The sequence below is a fragment of the Ornithorhynchus anatinus genome, chromosome X4 (genome assembly GCF_004115215.2).
Source record: "Ornithorhynchus anatinus isolate Pmale09 chromosome X4, mOrnAna1.pri.v4, whole genome shotgun sequence".
Taxonomy (NCBI): domain Eukaryota; kingdom Metazoa; phylum Chordata; class Mammalia; order Monotremata; family Ornithorhynchidae; genus Ornithorhynchus; species Ornithorhynchus anatinus.
Genome location: NC_041752.1, coordinates 4267489 through 4295255, shown reverse-complemented (window position 1 = coordinate 4295255; position 27767 = coordinate 4267489). Strand labels below are relative to the sequence as shown.

At 53.1% G+C, this 27767-nt stretch overlaps 1 protein-coding gene across 3 annotated transcripts in view; it reads right to left on the bottom strand.

Moving 5' to 3' along the window:
- The window catches only part of EXD3 (exonuclease 3'-5' domain containing 3), a 241239-nt gene that overhangs the window by 14350 nt on the left and 199122 nt on the right, over positions 1–27767 (bottom strand). For all 3 annotated transcript variants that reach the window (XM_029054293.2, XM_029054292.2, XM_029054295.2), the window contains one exon: positions 5038–5194. In XM_029054293.2, coding sequence (XP_028910126.1) covers positions 5038–5194 — 157 coding nt within the window. The remainder of the gene's footprint in view (positions 1–5037; positions 5195–27767) is intronic.

Genomic DNA, 27767 nt, shown 5'->3' with positions numbered 1-27767 from the left:
GGGGTAACCGGGAGAGAGAGCGTGGACGACTCGGGGCAAACCCTCACCGTTACTGCGTCTCGACCACTTAAGTACTTAACTTCTCTGGGCCTCAGTTACCCCATCTGTAAAATAAGGATTAGGTCTGTCCCCGCCCCGACCAGAACCGGAATCACGTCCTCTTAAAAAGGTAGCCGTCTAAGTGATCCTAAAGCTCTCCAGGGATGGAAGTACGGAAGTATGGAAGATGGAAGTCGAAGTGACTTGCCCAAGGTCACACAGCAGAGAAGTGGCGGGCCAGGGATTTGGGCACAGGTCCTTCTGACTCCCCGGGCTGTGTCCTATCCACTAGGCCATGCTGCTTCAGATGAATTATTATTATTATTGCTATGATTATTAATGGCGGTCACTAAAGGTCTGTCAGAATTACCACCCCCAAAGGAGGATAGTTCTTTCCCGGAATCCTCTCTGCCTGGCAGATTCCGTGCTCCTTGGATCACTGTGCCCCACAGGCTCAGGGTGGCAGAGGCTTGGTAAGTAAAGAAGCAATGTGGCTTAGTGGATAGAGCCCGGCCCTGGGAGTCAGAAGGTCCCGGGTTCTAATTCTAGCCCCGCCATATGTCTGCTGCGTGACCTTGGGCAAGTCACTTCGCTTCTCTGGGCCTCAGTTCCCTCATCTGTCAAACAGGGATTACGAGTGTGAGCCCCACGGGAGACAGGAACGGGGGTCCAACCTGTTTAACTCGGATCTACCCCAGCGCTCAGAACAGTGCTTGGCACATAGTAAGCGCTTAACAAGTACCATAATAAACGCATAATAAGTCCTTAGAAGGAATCTCATAACCCAGGCCTGAGAATTGTTGCCATTGTTAATCATTCCTGTTATAATAGTAGTCCAATGTTGATAAATTCTAATGTGAGTTGCCCAGCCCACGGCCCAGGGCTGTTACCATGTAGCCTGACTAATCTGGCCAGTTAAACCAGTTTTCCAGAGTGGTGGATTAATCTGGCTGTTATGTGAGATGGTGCCCCGTTTTCCCCCCCCGCTCGCCGCCTCCCCGAAAATCAAGCGTACGACATGATTTGGAAATATTTATCTCCCATCTGCTCTCCGGGAGGAGAGATTGCCATCGGGCGAGGACCCTGAAAAGGCTCAGATATGGGAAAGCCAGGGAGACTGTGTGGTGAGACAGTACGCAGGTCTGGCCACTAAGCAGCGTGGCTTAGTGGCTGGAGCCCGGGCCTGGCAGTCCGAAGGAGCTGAGTTCTAATCCCGGCTCCGCCACATGTCTCCTGGGTGACCTTGGTCAAGTCACTTCACTTCTTTGGGCCACATTTCCCTCATCTGTAAAAATGGGGATTAAGAGCGAGAGCCCCACGTGGGTCAGGGACTGTGTCCAACCTCCCTGACTTGCAATAATAATAACTTTGGTTTTTGTTAAGCGCTTACTATGTGCCAGGCACCGTATGAAGCGCCGGGTGGATACGGGCAAATCGGGTTGGATTCGGTCCCCGTCCCACGTGGGGCTCGGGGTCTCACTCCACATTTTACAGACGAGATAACCGAGGCCCGGAGAAGTGAAGTGACTTTCCCGAGGTCACACAACAGGCTCGGAGTCCCACTCCACATTTTACAGACGAGATGACCGAGACCCGGAGAAGTGAAGTGACTTTCCCGAGGTCACACAGCAGACAAGCGGTGGAGGCGGGATCAGAGCCCGGGAGTCAAAAGGACCCGGGTTCTCTCCACTAGGCCATGCGGTATCAGCGTTGCAGAATTTTTCTGGCATGGAGAGGGAGCTGAAAGGTGAGTTTCAGAATCGGGGTCCTCTCCCTCTTTGACCCGATCTGAGCTCTGTTGCCGCACCTGAGACGGGTGATTTCTCAGCTCCTTGGGTCCGAGCCACGTCGGGTGACTAAGGCTGAGCGGACTGAGCCAGAGTTGACAGCGGGGCCTGATTACATTAAGCCAACGGATGACAAGTCGAAAAAGACTCCCAGGCTCCCTGAGGGTTGTCCCGTCTCTCCTCATTCGTTTATTCATTCAATCGTTTTTATTGAGCGCTTACTGTGTGCAGAGCACTGGACCAAGCAGTTGGGAGAGGACGAGATAACCACAAGCCCACACCAAGCTTCCGGTTTAGAGGGGGAGACAGACATGAATAGAAAGAAAGAAACGACGGAGAGGGACCTAAGTGATGTGGGGCTGGGAGGGGGGGATGAAGAAAGGGAGCGAGTCAAGGTGACGCAGAAGGGAGTGGGAGAAGAGGAAAGGGGGGCTTAGTCAGGGAAGGCCTCTTGGAGGAGACGGGCCTTCGATAAATCTTTGAAGGAGGGGAGAGGAATCGTCTGTCGGATTTCAGCGCTTAGAACAGTGCTCGGCGCACAGTAAGCGCTTAACAAATACCAACATTTCTGAGCTCGCTAACCGGCCAACGCCGGGAGATAATAATAATAATAATAATGTTGGTATTTGTTAAGCGCTTACTATGTGCCGAGCACTGTTCTAAGCGCTGGGGTAGACATAGGGGAATCAGGTTGTCCCACGTGGGGCTCACAGTCTTAATCCCCATTTTACAGATGAGGGAACTGAGGCACAGAGAAGTTAAGTGACTTGCCCACAGTCACACAGCTGACAAGTGGCAGAGCTGGGATTCGAACTCATGAACCCTGACTCCAAAGCCCGCGCTCTTACGGATGCTTTCCCGACGGATTCTCTATCGGATTTAAAGCACTCACTCGACTCGCCCCCTCCTTCCTTACCTCGCTGATCTCCTGCTCCGGCCAGGCCCGCACACTCTGCTCCTCTGTCTCCAGCTCACTCACCGTGCCCCGATCTCAACTATCTCTACACCGACCCCTTTCCCACATCTCGAATTCCCTCCCCCTCCGTCTGGGCCAGACCACCACTCTCCCCACCTTCAAAGCCTGATTACGGTCACACCTCCTCCAAGAGGCCTTCCCTGATTAAGCCCTCTTCTCCCCTGCTTCCTCTTCCTTCCGCGTCACCCGCACTTGGATCTGTGACCGTTGGACATCTGACATTCGTCCCATCCCGGACCCCACAGTGCTTCTCTACATATTTTAAAATTATATATGATAAATTATTGATTCATATTCATGTCTGACCCCCTCTAGACTGTCAGTGTATAAAGGGCAGGGAACGTGTCTGTTAATTCTGTTGTAGTGTCCTCTCCCAGGCGCTCAGCCCAGTACCCTGAACATAGTACGCGCTCAATCGATACTATTGATTGATTGAGGGATGGAAGGGCTGCCGAGTGCTCAGAAGAAGCCATAGAGAAGGGGTCTTTTTAACTGGGAGAACAACTCTCAAAGGTCAGACACAGCACGGTCTGATGGATACAGCACCAGTCTGGATTCTAAACCCAGCTCCGCCATTTGACTGCTGGGTGACCTTGGGCAAGTCACTTCGCTTCTCTGTCCCTCGGTTTCCCCACCTGCAAAATGGGGACGAAGACTGCGAGCCCCACGTGGGATAGGGATGGTGTCCAACCTTATTCGCTTGTATCTACCCCGGTGCCTAGAACAGTGCCTGGCACGTAGTAAAGCGCTTAACAAAAAACATTAAAAAAAAGAGGTGCTTGGATCGGCAGCCGTTCACCGGGGAAATGGGCAACCTTGCCTTCCCCCTCAACCTTCCCGGAACTGCGGGAACAGGCTCGAGGTTCCCTCAGGGTGGGAGAGGGGTGAGAGGGACGGGATTTGGAGTGGAAAAACGAGAAGTGCAGTCTTGTCCGACAGGGGAGGCGTGGTGGCTGGCATGGGTGGCAAAGATGTTCGAAGCCGGGCCGGCCCCTCTGTGGATCCAGCGGATGTGATTTCCAGAGTTCTGGTCTTGCTACGAGATCCACGTTCTCCTACTGCTTCATGCCACGGGTTTGCCCCGGGAAAATCTGACTCCCGAACGGAACTGTGTCGCAGAAATGCAGCTTCCCAAATGATGCCTGACCCGTACAGACCTGGCCCGAGCTCAAGTGATGGCTTTTTCATTTTGAAATGGTATTTGTTAAGCGTTTGTTCTCAGCCCCACAGCTCTTACTTTCAAATCTGTAATTTATTTATTTCTCTTAATGTCTGTCTCCCCCTCTAGGCTATAAGCTCCTTGTGGGCAGGGAATGTGTCTACTGTTATACTGTCCTCTCCCAAGTGTTTAGCACAGTCCTCTGCACGCAGTAAGTGCTCAATAAATACGACTGCCTGGCTGACTGGCTGCCAGGCACTGTTCTAAGCACTGGGGTAGATACAAGCGAATCAGGTTGGACACCATCCCTATCCCATATGGGCTCGCAGTCTTCATCCCCATTTTACAGATGGGGAAACCGAGGGACAGAGAAGTGAAGTGACTTGCCCCAAGGTCACACACAGCAGCCTGGCCTGGTGGATAGAGGCCGGACCTGGGAGTCAGAAGGATCAGGGTTCCAATCCCGGCTCCGCCACTTGCCTGCTCTGAGATCTCGGGTAAATCATTTAACTTTTCTGTGCCTCAGTTCCCTGCATAAGAATTGGAATTAAGACTGTGAGCCCTATGTGAGACAGGGACTGGGTCAAACCTGATTACCTTCTATCTACCCCAGAGCTTAGTACAGTGTCTGGCACTTAGGAAGCGCCAAATACCACGATTATTATTTTAACAATGGGGCTTTAGAACAAGCCTATGGTCTTCCAGCAGGGAAAGCTCACCCCTCTACAACTTGAAAAACACTAATTCCATTTTATTGCCCTCTCCCAAGCGCTTAGTAGAGTGCACTGCCCACGGTAAGCGCTCAATCAATCCCATCGATGGATTGATCGAGGAAAAATCACTTCTCTGGGCCTCAGGGATCTCATCTTTAATATGGGGATTGAAACTGCGAGCCCCACGTGGGACAGGGACTGTGTCCAACCTGATTTACTTGTACCCGCCCCAGGGCTTAGTACAGTGCCTGGCACATAGTAAGCGCTTGACAAATACCACTAATATTATTATTATTGCTATAAATCAGACCCCAACCCAGCACCCGTGCACCCGCGTCGGCCGAAGAGGCTTCGTCGGCTCACCCGGTGGTGGACGCGGAGTCCCCGGCCCGTTTCCGCGGCCCGCCCGGGACCGGGCGCATTTTCCCGGCCCGCCTTCCTCGGCCGTGTAGCCGCTGAGCTTCATCAGTTCCTTCATCTTCTCCCTGGAGATCTTCAAGTACTTATCGCAGTTGCACACCTAGAGACGAAGAAAGAGAGGCGGAGAGGATGAGCGGGATGGGATGCGGGCACCGGGAGCCGTTTTGAGGGAAGAAGGCACGGGCGGATGTGTCCGGGAAAGATGGCCGCTCGGGAGACGCTCTCTGGGACGATATTTCATTCATTCGTTCTTCCATTCAATCGCATTTATCGAACGCTTACTGCGTGCAGAGCACTGTATTAAACGCTTGCATAGTGGACAGGGCCCGGGCCTGGAAGTCTGAAGGTCGTGGGTTCTAATCCCGGTTCCGCCAAAGTCTGCTGTGTGACCTCGGGCAAGTCATTTCTCTGGGCCTCAGTAGACCTCATCTGCAAAATGGGGATTAAGTCTGTGAGCCCCATGCGGGAGAGGGACTGTGTCCAGACTGCTTAACTGCTATCGACCCCAGCGCTTAGAAAAATGCTCGGCACATAGTAAAAACTTAACGAATACCATAATAATAATAATTATTATTACATAGTAGGTGCTTAACAAATACCACCATTATTATTAGTAGTAGTAGGTGCTTATTAAATACTATGGCTATCATTATTATTATTATTTGGAAAAGGTCAAGGCGACCAAGGTTTCTTGTCTGTGTTCACAACATCCCTGTGAGGGAGGGAGGAGGCAGGATTTCACCTTTGTACTGCTGAAGAAACTGCACCCAAAGAAGTTTGGTAATTTTTGCTCAAGGCCACCCGCAGTAAGAGAGTGTCTGATTTGGAAGAGAATCTAGGCCTCCCAAATCTCAGCCGATCAACAGTAGAAAGCAATGGCAACCTGTGGGCCGAGCACTGTAATAATAATAATGGTACTTGTGAAGCGCTCAGTATGTGCCAAGCACTATTCTAAGCGCCAGGGCAGATACAAGTTAAGCAGGTTGGACACAGTCCCTGTCCCACATGGGGCTCACAGTCTTAATCCCCATTTTACAGATGAGGGAATGAGGTCCAGAGAAGCGAAGCGACTTGCCCAAGGTCAGGGAGCAGACAAGGGGCGAAGCTGGGATTAGAACCCAGGTCCTTCGGACTCCCAGGCCCGGGTGTGGACAGGCTGGAGCACTGGATGGGCCAGAGTTCAGAGCACCGACAGAGGGGCTTAACCCCGGGTGTCCTTTGGAGGGGGGAGGTGCCTTCGATTCTCCTTCAGATTATCAGAGGAAAAAGGTCAGGTTAATCTGTGACTCAAGGAAGTCGCCTGGTGATTTTATCGGGGTGAGCCCTCCTAAATCAACATGCGCCTTCGGTTCCCAGACTCTCTGCTTTTCCCTTGGCCAAGTCATTCCTCTGGGTCGACTTTTGTTCCCGCTGAGCCTGTGCCGAGAAGGGATTCGCGGGGACCGAGTTGGGCTCTGGGATCAGGAGGGGTGAGGGGCTGAGGCTTGGGGTCTCTGGGGATGGGAGGGCGGGGGGCTTCTTGGCACCCGAAGCTGCCCCCTGGGCAAGGCTGTGTGGATAATAACGATAATTATGGTATTTGTTAAGGGCTTACCAGGTGCCAGGCGCTGAACTAAGCGCTGGGGTGGATACAAGCAAATCGAGTTGGACACAGTCCCTGTCCCATGAGGGGCTCGGTCTCAAACCCCGTTTTCTCCCAATCCCCATTTCATCTCAATCCCCACTGAGAAGCAGCGAGGTTTAGTGGAAAGAGCCCGGGCTTGGGAGTCAGAGGTTGTGGGTTCTAATCCCGGCTCCGCCACTTGTCAGCTGGGTGACTTTGGGTAAGCCACTTCACTTCTCTCGGTCTCGGTTCCCTCATCTGGAAAATGGGGATTAAGACTTTGAGCCCCACGTGGGACAGGGACCGTGCCTAACTGATTAGCTTGTATCTACCCCACTGCTTAGAACAGGGCTTGGTATCCAGTCAGTCAATCGTATTTATCGAGCGCTTACTACGTGCGGAGCATTGTACTGTGAGCTTGGGAGAGGACAATATAGCAGTATTAGCAGATGCGGTCCCTGCCCACCACAAGCTGACTATCTGGAGGGGGAGATGGACATTAATAGAAAGAAATAAATGTCAGCTAGGGATATAAGTGGGACTGGGAGGAGGGATGAATAAAAGGAGCGAGTCAGGGCGATGCCGAAGGGAGTGGGAGAAGGGGAAAGGAGGGTGCAGTCAGGGAAGGCCTCTTGGAGGAGATGGGCCCTTCAACAAGGCTTTGAAGGAGGGGCTGTTTTTAGAACCCGCTTCAAGGGGCAAATTGGGTGGGGGCTATTTTTAGAACTCTCATTTAGTGCGGGGTGGGGGGGGAATAATCTAGATATTCTTCCTCCCCTCGCTGCCAAAGTCACATCCATCCTCTTGATGGTCTTTCCTGCCCGGGATCCGCCGGAAGAGACGCAAGAGGAGGAAGGCACCGTTAAGGGGGTGTGGAGATAATTGAAGAAGCCAAATTCTTCTTAACGATGAGGACGCAGACAATCAGGGACAAGGAGTTCCTATGGGAAAATGGGCTGAGGGAGCCGAGGGCAGAACGGAGGGAGGTCTGTCGGAGCACCCCGGCACGGTGTCCTTTGGCAAGTCGCTTCACTTCTCTGGGCCCCGGTTCCCTCACCTGGAAAATGGGGATTCGACCCTACTCCCTCCTAAGCAGCGCGGCGTTGTGGATAGGGCCCGGGCCTGGGAGTCAAAAGGTCATGGATTCTAATCCCAGCTCTGCCACTTGTCTGCTGCGTGACCTGGGCTGAGGCAGTTCACTTCGCTGGGCCTCAGTTACCTCATCTGTAAAATGGGCATTGAGACTGGGAGCCCCATATGGGACAGGGACTGTGCCCAACCTGATTTGTTGTATCCACCCCAGCACTTTGGACAGAGAGTGGCACAGAGTAAACGCTTCACAAATGCCACTATTATTATTATATGCGGGGAACCCCGTATGGGACAGGGACCGAGTCGTACCTGATGATCCTGTGTCTACCCCAGTGCTTAGTACAGTGCTTGGCGCATTAGTAAGTGCTTTAATAAGTACCTTAAAAAAAGAAAAGAAAATATACTCCTGGTTTCCCAGCAGACAAGGGGGAGAGAGGCGTGTGCCTTTTACTGGGAGATGGCCCTCTAGACTGTCAGCTCATTGTGGGCAGGGAATGTGTCTGTTTTTTGTTCTACTGTCCTCTCGCAGTGCTGTTAGTACAGTGCTTTACATCCAATATGTGCTCAACAAATACAATTTAACAAATGAATATATTTCCCAAGTGCTCACTGTGTGCCAAGCTCTGCATTAAATACTGAGGTAGATGTGAGGTAATTCCCCGCTCCACTTAGGTATATATCCTTTGGTTGACTGTCTCCTTATGTAATCTCTTTTGATGTCTGTCTCCTCCCTAGATTTTAGACTCCTTGTGGGCGAGAACTGTGCTTACCCTATTGTACTCGATCTAGGGCGTAGGACAGTGCTCTGCACACAGTAATCGCACGGTAAGACCCCCGACTGACTGATAATCGGGTCGGATACGGTCCCTGTCCCAACCAGGGCTCAGTCTCAGGAAGAGGGAGAACGGCACTCGAATCCCCATTTTCCAGAGGAGGAAACGGAAGATCAGAGACGTGAAGTGACTTGTCCAAAGTCACGCAGCGGAGCAGTAATCGTGGTATTTAAGTACTAACTATGTGCCACGGGCTGTACTAAAACTGCTGTGGGAGATACAAGATAAACGGGTTGGACACATTCCCCGTGCCACATAGGGCTCTCGGTCTCAATCCCCATTTTACAGATAGGGAAACAGAGGCCCAGAGAAGTGAAGTGACTTGGCCAAGGTCACACAGCAGACAAGTGGCGGAACCGGGATTAGAATCCAGGCCTCTGGACTCTGCTGCTTCTGTGAGCATTCTCTTCCACTCCTTACCTCCTTACCCCCTGGTTAAAATTACCCAACCAAATGTGGAATAAGACGGTGAGCCCCATGTGGGACAGGGACTGTGTCCAGCCTTATTACCATGTATCCACCCCAGTGCTTAATACAGTGCCTGACACCTAGTGAGCGCTTAACAAGTACCACGATGATTAATTATTAGCAAAATTCTGTCTTTCCTTCTCTGGGGCAGATGGGCCATAACGGGACCCAGCCCTACTTCCAGGGGGATCACGGTAGGGTTTCGTCAGGACGCTGACCCGGATGCCAGGGTCCCTGAACCGATCTCATCAACCAAGCTCCTTCCTTCCTCCTTCCGGGTTTTTTTCTTTTATGGTATTTGTTGAGTGTTTACTATGTGTCAAATACTGGGTTGAGTAGATTCAAGTTAATCAGGTTGGACACAGGCCCTGTCCCACATGGGGTTCCCAGTTTAAATAATAATTACGGTATTTGTTAAGCGTTTACTATGTGCCCAGCACTGTTCTAAGTGCTGAGCACTGTTCTAAGCGCTGAGCAGAGGGTAGAACAGAAGAAGCGTGTCCCTGAGACGCAAAGTGACTTGCCCAACCTCACACAGCAATCACAGAAGCACACACAGAAGCAGCGTGGCTAAAGAGTCTGGGTTTGGGAGTCAGAGGTCATGCGTTCTTATCCCTGCTCCTCCACTTGTCTGCTTTGTGAGCTTGGGCAGATCACTTAACTTCTCTGGGCCTCAGTTCCCGCATCTGTAAAATGGGGATTAAGACTGTGAGCCCCCCGGGGGACAACCTGATTACCTTGTATCTACCTCGGTGCTTACAACAGTGCCTGGCACGCAGTAAGCGCTTAACAAATACCATCATCATCATTATCATTATTATTATTCTTTGGCAGCGACGGATCCTCTGACTCCCGGGCCCGCGCTCTAACCACTAGGCAGAGCTGAGAAACGGCGTAGCTTACTGGCTAGAGCCCAGGCCTGGGAATCAGAAGGCCCTGGAGTCTCATCCCGGCTCCGCCACGTCTGCTGCGTGACCTTGGGCAAGTCACTTCACTCCTCTGGGCCTCTGTTTCCTCATCTGTACAATGGGGATGAGAGTGCGAGCTCGACAGGGGACAGGGATTGGGTCCAACCTGGTAGAACAGTGCTTGGCTTATAGTCAGTGCTTAACGAGTACTGTAATTATTATCATTATTATTAGGCCGCGCTGGTTACATCCAAGATGGGAGGTGAGGGGACTTGAGAGGCAGCCCCCCGAGAGGGCGGAGCCTCTTCCTGCCTCCGGCGGCCGCCGATGCCAGCTCCCACTGACTCACCGGTCCACCCCAGACGAGCTTCTCCGGGCCTGTTGGGAAATGGCTCCCGGCCCGTCCCCGCCCCTCGGGAACCCGAGGCCCCGGTTTTCCCACGGCCACCCGGCTCTCGGCCCCGAGTGGGAAAACCGGCGGGTTCCGGGGACGCCGGAGGGGAGAGGCTGGGGCGACCCGGGGCCGGATGACGCGGGGCCGGCCTCCCCGGCCCGGGCCCGCCGCTCTCCGAGATCCCTATCGGGAGCCGGACGGGCGGGTTTTCCCCATCCGAGGCCCTTCTTTCTCCTTGAACTCCCCGGCCGCTGATAATAATTAGGGTCCTTAATAAGCGCTCACTATGTGCCTGGCGCTGTTCTAGGCGCTGGGGTAGATCTGAAGTAATCACGTTGGACACGGTCCCTGCCCCATATGGGGCCCACGCTCTTCATCCCCATTTGACAGATGGGGGAACTGAGGCCTAGAGAAATGAAGCGACTGGCCCGGGGTCCCACAGCCAGGTTGTAGGAGGAGAGAAGGGAGGTGCGGCAGGAGGGGGCAAGGAGGTGGACGACTCTGAAGTGAGGAGTGAGGAGTTTTTGCTTCACGCGAAGGTTTATTGAGTGCTAACCATGTGCAGAACACTGTACTAAGCGCTTGGGAAAGCACAATAGGAGAGAGTTGGTAAACGTGATCCCTGCCCATGAGGAACTTACAGCCTGCAGGGGGAAAAACCCATTAAAATAGACTAGTAGACAGTAGTCCCATTTCTACCCCGTTATGTGCAGGGCACTGTGCGAAGCGCTTGGAATGCACAACTCAGCAACATTACTACTACTGTTAGACTGTGAGCTCATTGTGGTTCCTGTTGTGTTGTACTCTCCCAAGCGTTTAGTACAGTGATCTGCACAGAGGAAGTGCTCAGTTAATAGGATGGAAATGAACACCAGTGCTATGTCTGCTGCTTTGACGACTGCTATTATTATCATTATGGTATCTGATAAGCGCTTATTAGGCGTGAGGCACTGTATTAAATGCCAGGGAGGATTCAAGCAAGTTGGGACTCCAACCTCTCCTACTCTCTCTTCCCAGAGTGTGGATATGTAGTTCCAACGTTACAAATGCTCCCTCGCCGCCCCCCACAGCCCCGTGCGGAGGAAAGGTCTGCCGGACCCCGGAATTCCCACTCAGCCAAACAGGAAGCAGATTGGCCAGGGCCTGCCCGCCCGGGGGGGCAGAGGGCGGCCTGAAGACCACGATCCTGCCCCCCTTGCCCCCCGGCTCTAATCTCCACTCTGGATTAGGGTCTCACACATGAGTCAGGAAGGAAGAGGCTGAGCGGAGGGGAAAGAGGAAAGGTGTCCACTTCAGAAATCCACGCTTCCCGACCTTGGCCGGGAGAGGCCGGAGATGTCTGGTGGGGGTTGGGGGGGCTGGGGGGGGGGGTGAGCTGGGGGGTGCTCTGGACAGCCTCTTAGGCCAAAAGGAATCCTGGAACCCTCCAGAGACGGGGAAGACAAGTCCACCATAACTCGGGGCCTTCCGAGGAGAAGGCTGCTTCGGCAGGTAGCCTGTAACCTGGTTCTTTTTTACGGTATATAATAATAATAATAATTATGGTATTTGATAAAAACTTACAATGTGCCAGGCACTGTTCTAAATGCTGGGGTAGATACAAGGTAAATCAGGTTGGACACGGTTCGTGTCCCAAATGGGGAGGTCACAGTTTTCATCCCCATTTTACGGATGAGGGAACGGAGGCCCGGAGCAGTGAAGTGGCCGGCCCAAGGTCACGCGGCAGACGAGTGGCGGAGCCGGGATTAGAACCCGGTCTTACTGACTCCCAGGCCCGGGCTCCGTCCGCTAGGTCACGCTGCTTTTCAGGGGCATGTGAGGAGAACAATAATAATGTTGGTATTTGTTAAGCGCTTACTATGTGCAGAGCACTGTTCTAAGCGCTGGGGGAGATACAGAGTAATCAGGTTGTCCCACGTAGGGCTCACAGTCTTAATCCCCATTTTACAGATGAGAATGAGCAGGAGACTCAAACAGATGCTGAACGGAGAGCCGAAATTGGAACACTGAAAGTAGGGAGGGCAGAAGAAGGGTTTTAAGGATACAGTAAAAACGAACCTCCGACAGTGCGGTGTCCCAACTGAAAACGGGGAAAACGGCTGCTGAGGACAGACCAGTAAGGCTCACTGCTACCAAGAGGGCGAAGCAGTGTGGCCTCGTGGAAAGAGCCCGGGCCTGGGAGTCACAATGACCTGGGTTCTAATCCGAGCTCCTCCTCTACTTTGCTTCTCTGTGTTACCTCATCTGTAAAATGGGGATTAAGACCGTGAACCCCACGTGGGACAGGGAGTGTGTCCAACCTGATTAGCTTCTATCTGCCCCAGTGCTTAGTACAGTACCTGGCACATAGTAAGCGCTTAACAAATACTAAACACACACACGCACTCTAATCCGAGATCCATCACTTTTCTGGTGTGAGACCTTGGGTAAGTCACAAGGAGCGAGGGGGCGGCCGGGGGGGGTGACCGGATTCTGGCACCCGACGCCGTGTGGGTGTGGGAGTTGGGGACCGATGAAGGTTTCCCTCCCCGTGTCCCACCTGAACCCAGACGGGCCTCGGAGCGGAGCGGGCCGGGCCTTCCAGCCTCGCCGGGGTTAACGCCAGCAGAGCCCTTGGGGACGAAAACACACCTTCTGAGGAGTGTGGGAAAGTCCTGGCCCGGCAGGCGGGGCCGGGCCGGCCTCTTCTCCTCCTAGGAGATCCAGGGGCTGAGAAGGCCCCGCCTCACCGCCTCCCTTCTGACTCATCCTCATAACTTTCCCATCAGCTCACTCACCTGGAGGAGAAGGCCATTCCAAGAGGAGGAAGGACGCAGGAGCGGGCGGGGGTGGCATGGGTAGAAGAAAGGCGGGCGCGAGAGGGAGGTGCCCCCCTGGGTCCGTGGGGGGAGGGAGGAGGCAAGGAAGGGGTGGGGAGGAGATGTGTCTGGTGCTTGGTGTGGGAATAATAATGACAATAATGCTTGCGGTATTTCTTAAGCGCTATGTGCCAGGCACTGTACTAAGCGCTGGGGAGGATACGGGTAAATCGGGTTGGAGACAGTCCCTGTCCCAGTTGGGGCTCGCAGTCTCACAACCCACATGGGGGGACTGAGGCACGGAGAAGTGAATCGACTTGCCCAACGTCACACGGCAGACGAGTGGCGGAGCCGGGAGTAGAACCCAAATCTCCTGACTCCCAAGACTGTGCGCTATTAATGATGATGCAGGTATCTGTTAAGCACTTACTATGTGCCAAGCACTGTTCTAAGCACTGGGGAGGATACAAGGTGATCAGGTTGTCCCACGTGGAGCTCACAGTCTTAATCCCCATTTGACAGATGAGGTAACTGAGGCACAGAGAAGCTAAGTGACTTGCCCAAAGTCACACAGCGGACCAGCGGCTGAGCCGGGATTCGAACCCATGACCTCTGACTCCCAAGCGCGTGCTCTTTCCACTGAGCCATGCTGCTTCTCTATCCAATCCACCACGCTGCTTCTCATCATGGAGTCTCAGGAGGGAAAGCAACTTGAACTGGAGTCGGGGTTGGGGAATAATAATCATAAGAAACTGTAGCGTTTATTAAACGTTTACTAGGTGCTAAGCACTGTCCTGAGCGCTGGGGTAGATACGAGATCATCAGGTCCCATAAGGGGCTCACAGTGGATGTAGGAGGGAGAACAGGTGACGAATCCTCATTTTACAGAGGGGCACGGAGAAGTGAAGTGACTTACCCAAGGTTACACAGCAGGCAGGGACGGGATTAGAACCTAGGTCCTGCGACATCCAGGTCCCTGCTCTTTCCACTAGGCCACGCTGCTTCTACGGGGAGGAAGTGGGGGCTCCGCTACTTGTCTGCTGTGTGACCTCGGGCAGGCCACTTGACTTCTCTGTGGTTCAGTTACCTCATCGGTGAAATGGAGATGAATTCCCTGCTCTGTCTTCCCCTTAGTCCGCGAGGGATTGAATTACGTCTACCCGGACAAACAGCACGCGGTTTGTCTGATCGGCTTTGAGCCACTCACTCTACTAGTGCATAGCATGGCCTAGTGGATAGAGGCCGGGCCTGGGAGTCAGAAGGTCGTGGGTTCTAATCCTATGTGACCTCGGGAACGTCACTTCACTTCTCCGTGCCTCAGTTCTATCATCTGTTATATGGGGATCGAGGCTGAGCCCCACGCGATTTGCTTGTCTCCACCCCAGCGCTCAGTACAGTGGCTGGCGCACAGTAAGCACTTAACAAATACAATCATTCTTCTTCTTATTATTATTACCGCACCTCGCCGATTTCTTGCTATAACTCAGCCCTTCCGGTTTGCTCTTCTACCATCCACCTACTCCCCGTTCTTCGAACTCGTCTGATTCATCGCCGACCCCGTGCCCACACCCACTCTTTAGCCTGCAGCTCCCACCTCCCCTTCACGTCCGAAGCACCACCACTCCACTTTCAAAGCCCTACTAAAATGCCACCTCCTCCGAGAGGCCTTCCGTGACCAACCCCTTCTTTTGGTAATTTGCCCTTCTATCTCTTCTATACACTCAGATCTGTACCCTTTAAGCGCTCTGATACTCACCCCACCCCTAACCCCACAGCACTTATGTGCATATTAATTCATTCTTTCAATAGCATTTATTGAGCGCTTATTGTGTGCAGAGCACTGTACTAAGCGCTTGGGAAAGCACACCACGGCAATAAACAGTGACATTCCCCGCCCACAACTGGCTTACAGTCTAGAGCCAGGGAGACAGTCATCTATACAAATAAATAAAATGACAGATATGCATATAAGTGTTTCGGGGCTAGGAAGGGGGAAGAGCAAAGGGAGCAAGTCAGGGCGACGCAGAAGGGAGTGGGAGATGAGGAAAAGTGGGGCTTAGTCTGGGAAGGCCTCTCCTTATTCTCTCCCATTCCCTTATCAATAATCCATTTCAATGTCTATCTCCCCCCTTTAGACTGTGAGCTTGTTGTGGGCAGGGACTGCGTGTGCTGACTCATTTATATATTATAAATCATATTTTAAAGTGTCAATTTCTATATTTTATATTCACAATTAGTATATTATAAATTACTTATTCAAATTAACGTCCGCCTCCCCCCTCTAGACTGTAAGCTCGTTACGGGCAGGGGATGTATCTGTTAATTTTGTGGTACCGGACTCTCCCAAGAGCCAAGTGCCCCGGAATGAAGGAACGCGGGCGTGAGAAAGGAAATCTGAGGGAGAGAGGGAGGCCTGCGCAGGCAAAATCTCATTCCTAACCAAGATGGGTGGAAGAGGGGATTGGGGGGATGCTTCCAGGCCTGGGAAATAGCCAGGTATCCCTTCCTCTCCTTCCCGGGGCAGTCTGAGAAATGCAGGCGGGGAGTGATGGAGCGGGGAGATTTCCAGAGATTGGGAGTGGAGTTAGGGTGTGTGAGGGAACAGTTTGGGGGGGCGGGAGGGTAGGGAGAGGGGCAAGGGTGGGACCTGGAGGGGAATGCTCCCTGTTTTGCCTCTGAGCCTGTGAAAATCATCTGTCTCCCGCAGGAGGCAAATGTGGTTGAGCGGAAAGTGCCCGGGGCCTGGGAGTTGGGGGACCTGGGTTCACCTCCCCGGCTCCTCCTCCGCCACTTACCTGCTATGAGACCTTGGGCAAGTAGCCTCGCCTCTCTGAGCCCCAGTCCCCGCCAAAGGCAAAATGTGGATTCGATCCCTGTCTTCTCTCTTCCTTAGACTCTGAGGCCCGCGTAGGACAGAAGCAACGTAGTTTAGCTGATTGGGGCTGGGCCTGGGAGTCAGAAGGACCGAGGTTCTAATTCCAGCTCCACCACATTTCTGCTGCGTGAACTTGGGCAAGTCACTTCACTTCTCTGGGCCCTCATCTGGAAAATGGGGATTAAGGGCCCCGTGTGAGACAGGGACTGTGGGCAAACTGATTTAACTTGTCTCTATCCCAGTGCTTAAACAGTGCTTGGTACATAATAATAATCATGGTATTTGTTAAGCGCTTACTACGTGCCAAACACTGTTCTAAGCGCTGGGGTAGGTACAAGGTAATCAGGTTGTCCCACATGGGGCTCACAGTCTTAATCCCCATTTTACAGTTGAGGTACAGAAAAGTTAAGCGACTTGCCCAAAGTCACACTGCTGATAAGTGGCAGAGCCGGAATTAGAACCCACGTCCTCTGACTCCCAAGTCTGTGCTCTTGCCACTAAACCACGCTGCTTCTCTACATAGTAAGCACTTAACAAGTACTACTATTATTATTATCATCATTATTAATAGTAATGATAAAGATATAGTAATAATAAATTGAGTGCTTGCTGTCTAAAGTCATTTCCATAACTAAATCCTGTCGGTCCCACCTTCTCAACAGAGCTAAAATCGGCCCTTTCCTCTCTATCCAAACTGCTATCACATTCAAACAGTCACTCATCCTCTCCCGCCTGGATTACCTCCTCGCTGACCTCCCGGCCTCCTGGCTCTCCCCACTCCGGGACATACTTCACCCCGCTGTCCGCATTGTTTTTCTACAGAAACATTCAGGACACGTCACCCCCGCTCCTCAAAAATCTCCGGCGGATGCCCATCCACCTCTGCACCAAACAAAATCTCCTCACCGTTGGCTTTTAAAGCCAAGTCCACCATCTTGCCCCCTCCTACCTCACCTCGCTTCTTTCCTTCTACAACCCGGCCCGCACGCTTCGCTCCTCTAGTGATAACCTTCTCCCTGTGCCTCCATTTCGCCTATTCCTTGTCCACTTCCTGCCCCTGGCCTGGAATGCCCTCTCTCCTTAAATCCGACAGCGGATTTCTCTCCCCTCTTCAAAGCCTTATTGAAGGCCCGTCTCCTCCAAGAGGCCTTCCCAGACTAAGCCCCACTTTTCCTCCTCTCCCACTCCCTTCCCCGTCACCCTGACTTGTCCCCCCTCCTCTGCCCTCCCAGCCCACATCACCTATGTCCACATCTGTCATTTCTTTCTTTCTATTCGCGTCTCCCCCTCTAGACCGTAAGCTCGTTGTGGGCAGAGAATATGTCAGTTTACCATTGCGTTGAACTCTCCCAAGAGCTCAGTACGGTGTTCTACACACGGTAAGCGCTCAATCAATAATAATAATAATAATCCATCAATACGACTGAATGAATTTCCAGCAGATTTTTGCGTGGAGATCCAGCTTTAAGGGGGAAAGGGAGAAGTGGAAAAAAAAGGCAAAACAAAAAAACAGCCCCGTGAATATTCAGAGCCCCAAATCCTGTTGTAACGGGACTGATAGTTCACTGGCTTTTTATTGGATCATTAAAACGGGGGATTAGCACATCAATCGGACTTCCCCGGGTGGTTAAAAGGCTCTGCCTTCTGTAAGGCTCTTATCTTCCTCCAGGCCTCAGGTCCAGCTCAAACTTCCAAACTGGAGCCCCACAGATTAGTTGCAGGGGAAGGCAACTGTTATTTCCCCCACCCTGAACTGAAATAACCCCTTATTTCCTTTCAGGTTGAAAGAGCTCTTAGGGCAGGGAAACGGAGGATCAAAAGATAACGCAAAACAGCAAACTACAAGGGTGTTCCCTAGCAAATTGGGGGAGGGCTGGAAGGGCAGGGGGGCAGTTCTTGATGCTGGGATTAATTCATTCGACTGTATTTATTAAGCCCTTACTGTGTGCAGAGCCCTGGACTAAGCGCTTGGGAAAGTACGATCCCGCAATGAAGAGTGTCCATCCCTACTCACTCGGAGATTACAGTCTCTGGGGGGAAACAGTCATCAGTACAAATAAACAGAGATCAATATAAATAAATAAAATGACAGATCTGGACATAAGTGGTGTGGGGTTGGGAGGGGGAAGAGCAAAGGGAGTGAGTCAGGGTGATGCGGAAAGGAGTGGGAGAGGAGGAAAAGCGGGGCTAAGTCTGGGAAGGCCTCTTGGAGGAGACGGGCCTTCAATGAGGCTTTGAAGGGGAGGAGAGGAATTGTCTGTGGGATTTGAGGAGGGAAGGCGATCCAGGCCGGAGGCGGGACGTGGGCCGGGGGTCGGCGGCGAGATGGACAAGATGGAGCTACAGTGAGTAGGTTGGCATTAGAGGAGCTAAGAGTGCGGGCTGGGTTGGAGTAGGAGAGTAGCGAGGTGAGGGACGAGGAGGCGAGGCGATCGACTGCTTTAAAGCCGGCTTCCGGGCTGCGCTCGGACGACAAGCCTCACGGACGCTGATGGAATCCAGCCTCCAGCGTCCAGCCTGCTCCCCTGTCCCTGCCTCGTGGGGTCCTGGCCACCTGCTAAAGGCCACAGGATGTCAGGGTGGCTCCAGCCTGCGTTGGTGCTGGCATCACAGAGAAGCAGCGTGGCTTTGTGGAAAGAGCCCGGGCTTGGGAGTCGGAGGCTGTGGGTTCTAATCTCGACTCCGCCACTTGTCAGCTGACTGACCTTGGGCCAGTCACTTCATTTCTCTGGGCCTCAGTTCTCTCAACTGTATAATGGGGATGAAGACTGTGAGCCCCACCTGGGACAACCTGATTAACATGTATCTACCCCAGTGTTTAGAATAGTGCTTGGCACATAGTAAGCGCCTAACAGATACCACCATTACTATTATTCTCATATCTCTGGCTACCTGCTGGAGGAAGCCGAGGGCAGACTAGCCACGAGTCAGGAGCCAGGAGGCCGAATCCTGCCACTAACCCCAGCTGATCGTCCCCCTCCCCACCCCCCACTGCCATTCCAACATTCCTGGGGGACCCTGAGGAATCCATCCATCCATCAATCAATCGATGGTATCGATCGAAACAGCATAGACTAGTGGCTAGAGCACCGGCCTGGAGTCGGAAAGACCCGGGTTCTAATCCTTGCTCCTCCCCAAGTCTGTTGAGGGAACTTGGGCTAGTCATTTTACTGTTTGGGGCCTCAGTTACCCCATCTGTTAACTGGGGATTCAAGTGGGGCAGCCCTGCAGCCAATCTAAATGGTTGCCTTGCAAACGGAGCAGAGTCCAAGTCAAAATTCTGTCTGGAGATGACTGCACCAGTGTGGCCTCGTGGACTGGACAGAGCCCAGGCTCGGGAATCAGAAGGACCTGGGTTCTAATCCTGACTCCGCCACTTGTCTGCTACGTGACCCCGGGCAAGTCACTTCACTTCTCTGGGCCTCAGTTACCTCATCTGCAAAATGGAGATGAAGACTGCACGCCCCATGTGGGATAGGGACTCTATCCAACCCGATTAGCTTGTATTCACCCCAGCACTTAGTACAGTGCCTGCCACATAGTAAGCGCTTAACAAATACCAGAATGATTATTATTATTAGCAGAGAGAGGACCACCGCTTGGCATACAGTAAGCGCTTAACCCATACCACGGTTATTATTATTATTGTGTGGTGGAGTCCACGGGGCCTCTTTGGGAATTCCCTGTCCGCCCCCTTCTCCAGCGAGTTCATCTAGAAGAGCGCCCGAAAAACCGAGGGCTGCTGATCCTATCTCTCTGGGGAGTGTTTTGTGAAACCGCCTCCCGCCCCCAAAATGCCCCCGGGCCGCCCCCCACCCACAGCGGCCTTCAGGGAGCAGGCTCCATCTCGCCCTCTTGCCACACCGTAACCATTGGGGTTCCTCACTTCTCCTGAGGTGCCGAGACGGGCTTCTCTCCGGCTGCGACTTGTGCCGGACCCCCGGATCCGACGGGACGCCCTCTCACCCTCCCCAGGCCTGGATCTACTACAGTTTATAAACAGGGAACCCAAAGCACCCTTATTCTGGGAAATAATCTTCCATTTCTATGGAAGGCTTTAGGAAAGCTGGTATGCCTAAAATTAGATTTCAAAAACACCTATAAAGGTAAAATTATCTACAAGTAAAGTAACTTTAGCCCAATTTCTTGTAGCCTGATATAAACCAAGCAATCAATTAAAGGTATTTAGTGAGTGCTTATTATGTGCTGAGCACTGTAGTGAGTGTTTGGGAGGGTATAATACAACAGAATTAGCAGACACATCCCCGGCCCATAGCGAGCTTACAGTCTAAAGGAATATCAGCGTTTAGAACAGTGCTTGGCACACAGTAAGTGCTTAACAAATACCATTATTATTATTATAATTATTTTCTGGCCTAATCCTCCAGGCAAACTCTGCTCCACTAGAGAAAACGGCGCAAAACTGGCGATGGTCATTTCCTGGCCACGGTGAGGGGGGTCCTTCCTATGCTAAGCACTCGGGAGAGGACATTCCAGTAAGAAGCAGCATGGCGTAGTGGATAGAGCACAGGGTGGGGAGTCGGAAGGTCCTGGGTTCTAATCCCAACTCCGGCACTTGTCGGCTGTGTGATCTTGGGCAAGTCACTTCACGTCTCTGGGCCTCAGTGACCTCATCTGTAAAATGGGGATGGAGACTGTGAGCCCTATGTGGGACGGGGACTGTGCCCAATCTGATGATCTTCTATCTATCCCAGCGCTTAGAACAGTGCCTGGCCATAGTAAGCAATTACTAAATACCGTAATTATTATTATTATTAGAGTTTATAGACCCAATCCCTGCCCATAAGGAGCTTAGAGTCTACTGCATGCAGAGCACTGTACTAAACACTTGAGAAAGGACAATGCAATAGAGTTGGTAGCCTTGGTTTCTGTCCACAAAGCGCTTACCATCTTGGCTGGATGATGATGATGATACTGATGGTATTTGCTAAGCACTTACTATGTGCCAAGGCACTGTTTTAAGCACCGGGATAGACACAAGGTACCCCTTAACTCACCCTGGCCTCAGTGACTTTCTGTAAATATCCTATCCTCTATTATTTCTCTTATCTGAAATTTATCTTAAGGTCTGTCTCCCCGCTGTAGAATGTAAGCTCCTTCTTGGCAGGAATCATGATGTGTCTATATCTATAATTCTCTTTATTTATATTGATGCTACTGACGCCCGTTTACTGAGAAGCAGCGTGGCTCAGTGGAAAGAGCACGGGCTTTGGAGTCAGGGCTCATGAGTTCGAATCCCAGCTCTGCCACTTGTCGGCTGTGAGACTGTGGGCGAGTCACTTAACTTCTCTGTGCCTCAGTTCCCTCATCTGTAAAATGGGGATTAAGACTGTGAGCCCCACGTGGGACAACCTGATTCCCCTATGTCTACCCCAGCGCTTAGAACAGTGCTCGGCACATAGTAAGCGCTTAACAAATACCAACATTATTATGATTATTATTACTCGTTTTGATGCCTGCCTCCCCGCCTTCTAGACTGTGAGCCCGTTGTGGGCAGGGATTGTCTCTATTTGCTGCTGAACTGTACTTCCCAAGCACCTAGTACAGTGCTCTGCACACGGTAAGCGCTCAATAAATATGATTGAATGAATGAACGAATGAACTCTACTGCAGTGTACTCTCCCAAGTGCTTTGCACCGAGTATGTCTCAATAAGTAGCTTCGATTGACCGATTCATGGATTGGAGGCAGATGTATCTGCTTCTTATGTCAGCCAGCTAACTGTACCTATTGAGCGCTTACTGTGTGCAGAGCACTGTACTAAGCATTTGGGAGAGTACAATATAACAACGAACACATTCCCTGCCCACAACGAGCTTACCGTCTATTTATTTCTGTATTTATTGGCCACTTTTGTTTCTAACCCTAGCTCGGGGCTCTTACTCTTTTACCCATCGGCGAGTTGGTGGCTTTTGTCAGGGTGTCTTCCCCATTCCAGCGCACACTTCTCGAAGGGCTTCTTCGATTTCGATTTCACATCCCCGAGAACTCTGCACAGTGCTCGGCTCATAGCACGTCGTTGGCCATCTGTGACCATGGGGACGGTGATGATGAAGAGGAGGAGTGAAGCCGGGTGGCCGAATACTAGTGGTATTTGTTAAGCGCTTACTATGAGTCAAGCACTGGGGTTGATACAAGCTAATCAGGTTGGACGCAGTCCCTGTGTCAAATGGGGCTCACAGACTCAACCCCCATTTTACAGATGAGGGAACTGAGGCCCAGAGACGTGAATAATAATACTTGTGGTATTTGTTAAGCGCTTACTATGTGCCAGGCACTGGACTAAGCACCGGGGTGGATACAAGCAAATCAGGCTGGACACAGTCTCTGTCCCACGTGGGGCTCACAGTCTTCATCCCCATTTTACAGACAAGGGAACTGAGGCCCAGAGAAGTGAAGTGACTTGCCCGAGGTCACACTGCAGATGAGTGGTGGAGTCAGAATTAGAACCCAGGTCCTTCTGATTCCCAGGCTCTATCGACTAGGTCATGCTGCTTTTTGCTAGCAGAAAGAATCCGGGATTGAAAGAGACCCGTATTCTAACCTCGATTCTGCTCCTTCCCTGTTGGGTGTCTTTGGGCAAGTCAATCTATGATATTATTCAGCGCTTACCCTGTCCATAGCTCTGTACTGAGCGCTCGGGAGGGTACGAGGTACCAGAATAAGTAGGCACGATCCCTGCCCATAAGGAGCTTACAGACCGGAAATCACCTGACTTTTCTGGGCCTTACTGTTATATCAGACTCTCCCAAGCGCTTAGTACGGAGCTCTGCACCCAGTAAGCGCTCAAGAAATACGACTGAATTGAAAGAATGAATGAATCGATACTATCGACTGCCTGACCGACTGACCTTATAGAGGGATCCGGGGTTGGGGGATGCGGCGGGTGGTCCGCGTCGACGGCCCAGAATTTCCCAAACTCCCAGCCCCCCGGCCCAGAGTGACCCCGGCCCGGTAGACCTTCCGGCCGCCGCGGTCATTTCGGCAGCCGACGCCGCGGAGGGTGCCGGGGCCGGACCGGGGAGACGGCTGGGAGCCACGCAAGGAGCTCCTCCGGGGTGGGGGCACGGGGCGCTCCTGGCCTCACCCCGGCGGGATCACCTCTCTCCCGGGCAGCTGGAAGAGGGCACGGTGCCAGCTGGGAAGGGGAAAGTCTGGGGGAGGCGGGGGCGGCAGGGGAGAGGAGGGGAGCTCGCATAAAGGGCTCATTGTCCTCCGGGTTTTTTTGGCTGCGTTCACCCGGGGCTCCCGCCTCACACTCAACCACCTCCCAGAAGTCTGAGCGGCTCCCCCTTTCCCAAACTGTGGGACTCTCACCTCAGACTCAATCCCTTCCCCAAATTCCTGCAACCATCTTCCAGAAGTCTGAGCGCCCCCCCACCCCCTCCCAGGCTGTGGGGCTTCCAGCTCGGACTCAACCATCTACCGGAATTCTGAGAGGACCCCCATTTCCCAGACCGCCTCCGATTTAACCCCTTCCAAAAAGTCTGAGTGCCCCCCTTTTCCGAAACTGCGGGGCTCCCACCTCGGACTAAACCTCCCAGAGATCTGTACGGCCCCAACTTCCCCAGACCGTGGGGCTCGCACCTCGGTCTAAACCGCCCAGAAATCGGTGCGGCCCCATCTTTCCCAGGCCGTGGGGCTCCCGCCTCGGACTAAACTTCCCAGAAATCTGTACGGCCTCCCCTTTCCCAGGCTGAGGGGCTCTGGCCTCGGACTAAACGTCCCAGAAATCTATGTGCCCCCCCCCCCCGTCCCCCTTTCCCAGGCTGCTGCCAGCCTCCAATTAACAGTCCAACGCGTGCAGGACAGGGACACGCCATTTCCCAAGCTCGGCTGGAGACGCTTCCCCCTCCCCGCCAACCCGGGGTCGGCAGGAGGTCGTCCCCGGGGGGCGGGGGGACCAGAAGGCCACACCTGGGGCTGAACCCCCCCCAGAGCCGGCGTCCCCGAGGCTCGGGCTCCTCCAGGAAGGGGTCCCCTCCGGCCGAGGTGGGAGAGGGGAGCAGCGAGGCCGGGAGGAGGTCCGGACCGACGGACCGTCTGCTTCCAGCTGCCGCTCGGTCAGACAGGCTGGGGCCGGGTCGAGGAACGCTCTGGGCCGTTCCGTGAGCACGCCGGGGGCGGGGGGGGGGGGGACACCGACCCCGGCCCGCCGCGGCGTCCTTCTTCAACGGGGCCCCGGGCACCGTTCTGCGGGTTTGCCCAAGGTCTCAGCAGCGGACGGACCGGACGTCCGGGAAGGTCCAGGCCCGAGAGACGAGGCGGAGGCGGAAGGCCGGTGTGGGACAGAGAAGTGACTTGCCCAAGGTCGTCACGCAGCAGGCAAGTGGAACGGATGGGATTAGAACCCAGGTCTCCTGACTCCTCGCCCCGTGCTCTTTCCACTAGGGTCACACTCTCTCCCCAAGACCGGTAGATCTACCTTTTTTTTTAGAAGATCTCAAAGCGTTCTAGAAATATCAGCTCCAGAAGCCCACCGGTCTGTTCTCCCAAGTTTCTTACCCATCACCTCTTGCTCCTCCTCTTCCTCCCGGCCCCCCACATTCTTCCCTGGCCCTCTGGGAAGGGTTTCAGAACAATTTTTTTTTTTATGGTATCTGTTAACGAAGCGCCTGGGGCTGTACTAAACCCTGAGGTAGATACAAGATAATCAGGCTGGACACAGTCCGTGGCCTCCGTGGGATTCACAGTCAATCCCCATTTTACAGATGAGATAACTGAGGCACAGAGGAGTGAAGTGACTTGCCCAGGATCACAAAGCAGCAGACGAGTGGCATAGCCACTAGGCCACACTACTTCTGAGCGGTGACTGAGTTTTCTGTCCAGCTTCTCTACCTACGTCTTCAAGTCCTGCTCTGCGCAGGGGCTTCGGAAAAGTTCTTTTTCCTCCCTCGGCTGCCGTCCGGGTCGGGTCAGGCTTTGGCCGAGAGTGACCCTAGCTGAGATGAGTTTCCCTCTCTTGGTGGCTGTCCAGATCAGGCCAAGCCTCAGCAGAGAGCGGCCCCAGCTGAGGTGAATTTCCCTCTCTTGACCATCGTTCAGGCTGGGCCAAACCTCCCTCCGGGCCGAGAGCGGCCCTAGCTGAGATGAGTTTCCCCTCCTCGGCCACGGGCCGGGCCGGGCCGAGCCAAGAACAGGCCACCTGAGAACAGGCCTGCTTTCTCCAGGGGGACTTCCTCTCAGGTGGTGAGGAAGATAACCGCCTTGAGGGATTATTCACGATTCTGAAGGGAACGAAACCAGAACTGGGAGGGACCAGGTCCCTGCCTCTCGGACAGGGTCTAGGTGACCGACCAATCTGGAGCTGGGGACTCCTGGGCCCCGAAACCCGGGCTTCTGCTCCTGGAAGTGCTTTAGGAGGGGCTGGGAGGCAGGGCAGAGGTTCCCAGAGACTGGGAATCCCAATTCCTGGATTCTGGGGGAACCAGAGGGACCCCCCCCCCCAACCCACCCCACATCTGGCTGGGCTTTTGGAGGGAGCCAATAGCACGGAAATGGCAGCATGGCTTGGTAGGGCACAGGGCTGGGAGTTGAGACGCCTGGGTTCTGATCCTGCTTACCTGCTGGGTGACTCTGGGCCTCAGTTTCCTCATCTGTAAAATGGGGATAAACAACCTGTTCTTCCTGCCCCCTTAGAATGTGAGCTTTACTCACCCTCCCCTCCGCAATGGCTAGTCATTTATTGAGCACTCACTGTGTGCAGAGTCCTGTACTAAGTGCAGGGGAGAGTACGATATAACAATAAACGGGTTCTTATACCTGTTCCCTGCCCACAGTGAGCTTACGGTCAAAGTGCCTTTCAATCATTTTGATACTCACCCCCACGCCTCTCCTATCTGTAACTGAGAGTAGGGATCTACCAATTCTATTGTTTTGTACTCTCAAGTGCTCAGCCCAGTGCTCCGCACATAATAAGATTAATATGACCAATAATAATAATTGTGGCATTCATTAAGGGCTTACTCTGTGCCCGGAACTATATTAAGTGCTGAGGTAGACACGAGATAATCGAACACAGTCCCTGTTCCACACAGGGCTCACGATCTAAAGGGGAGGAGACAATAATGATCGAATCACCATTTTACAGATGAGGAAAGTGAGGTCCAGACTAGTGAAGCGGCTTGTCCAAGGTCACGCAGAACGCAAGTAGCATAACTAGAATTAGAACCCAGGTCTGACACTATGGGCTTTTTCTACTAGGCCATGCTGCTTCTCCAAGTGTTCAATAAAGACCAATAATTGTTTGGGCGGAGGGGGAAGAGAGAGAGGGAAGATGGGGGGAGAGAGAGGAAGAGGGAGAAAGGGAGGGAGAGGGAGAGAGAAGGAAGATGGAGGGGGGCGAGAAAGGGAGAGAGAAAGAGAGGGAAGATAGAGAGAGGAAAGATGGAGAGAGGGAAAGAGGGAAGATGGAGAGAGGGAGAGAGGGGAAGGAGAGAGGGAAGATGGAAAGAGGGAGGGGAGAGAAGCACAGGAAAGATGGAGAGAGGGAGAGAGCGAGAGGGAAGATGGAGAGAAGGGAGGAGAGAAAGATGGAGGGAGAGGGAGAGAGATGGAGTTCTAGCCCCTATCACCAGGATGGTGGAGGGGAGCGGGACCATATCTGCTTCCCTATTAAAACAGTCTGTCCCCCAGCTCCTCATCTGCTGGAGACCGAAGAAGTCTTCCTGGGGCGTGATGGGATGGGATGGGGGCCGGGGGCCCCTCCGGCAGAGCCGGCGTTCCTTCTGTGATGGTTTTCCCGGCTGATCTCCCGCCCTGCCCGAGGAAGCAGGGGCCGGAGGGGGAAAGGAAACCGAGACAAAGGAGCAGAAAATGTGTGCTGCGGCATTCCCGGCCGGGGCGGCGGGCTCAAAGGGGAAAGGCTGCCAGAGAAGGGGTCCCCCTCCCCGGTGCCCCTCCCGTGGGGGAGGGGAATGGGGCGGGGAGGGGGCTGTGGGCCTCACCGGTTTCTTCTGGGCCTTTGAGAGGAGCTAACACATTGCCCGCTCCGGGCAGGGGATGTGTCTATTGTTCTCTTGTCCCCTTCCAAACGCTTAGTACAGTGCTCTGTGCACGGTGAGCGCTCAATGAGTATGACTGAATGAATGAGTCCATCCAACTGACTCTCAGCCAACTCAGGGCAGAGAAGAATCGCGCCAGCGGAGCAAAAGTGGAAGAGAAGCAGCTTGGCCTGGTGGAAAGAACCCGGGCCTGGGCGTCAGGGGACCCGGGTTCTAACCCCGGCTCTGCCGATGGCTTGGGGAAGTCACTTCAATCCGTCAATCCCTGGCATTTATGCAGCGTTTATTACGTACAGAGCACTGGACTAAACTCCTGGGAGAGCATAATACAATAGAATAAGCAGACTTCACTTCTCTAGGCCTCGGTTTCCTCGACTGTAAAGTGAGGATTAAATCCTACTCCCTCTTACTTAGGCTGTGAGCCCCATGTGGGACAGGGACTGTGTCCAACCAGATCATCTTGTGTCTAGCCCAGAGCTCAGCACAGAGTTTGACACATAGTAAGATCCTCTAGACCGTAAACTCATTGTGGGGAGGGAATATATCTGTTTATTGTTATACTGTACTCTCCCAAGCACTCTATAAATATTACTGACTTACTGACTAAGACCAAAAATTATTACTATTATTCTCCCTCCCAACTGAATTTATTTTGCATCTGTCTCCCCTGTGAGACTAT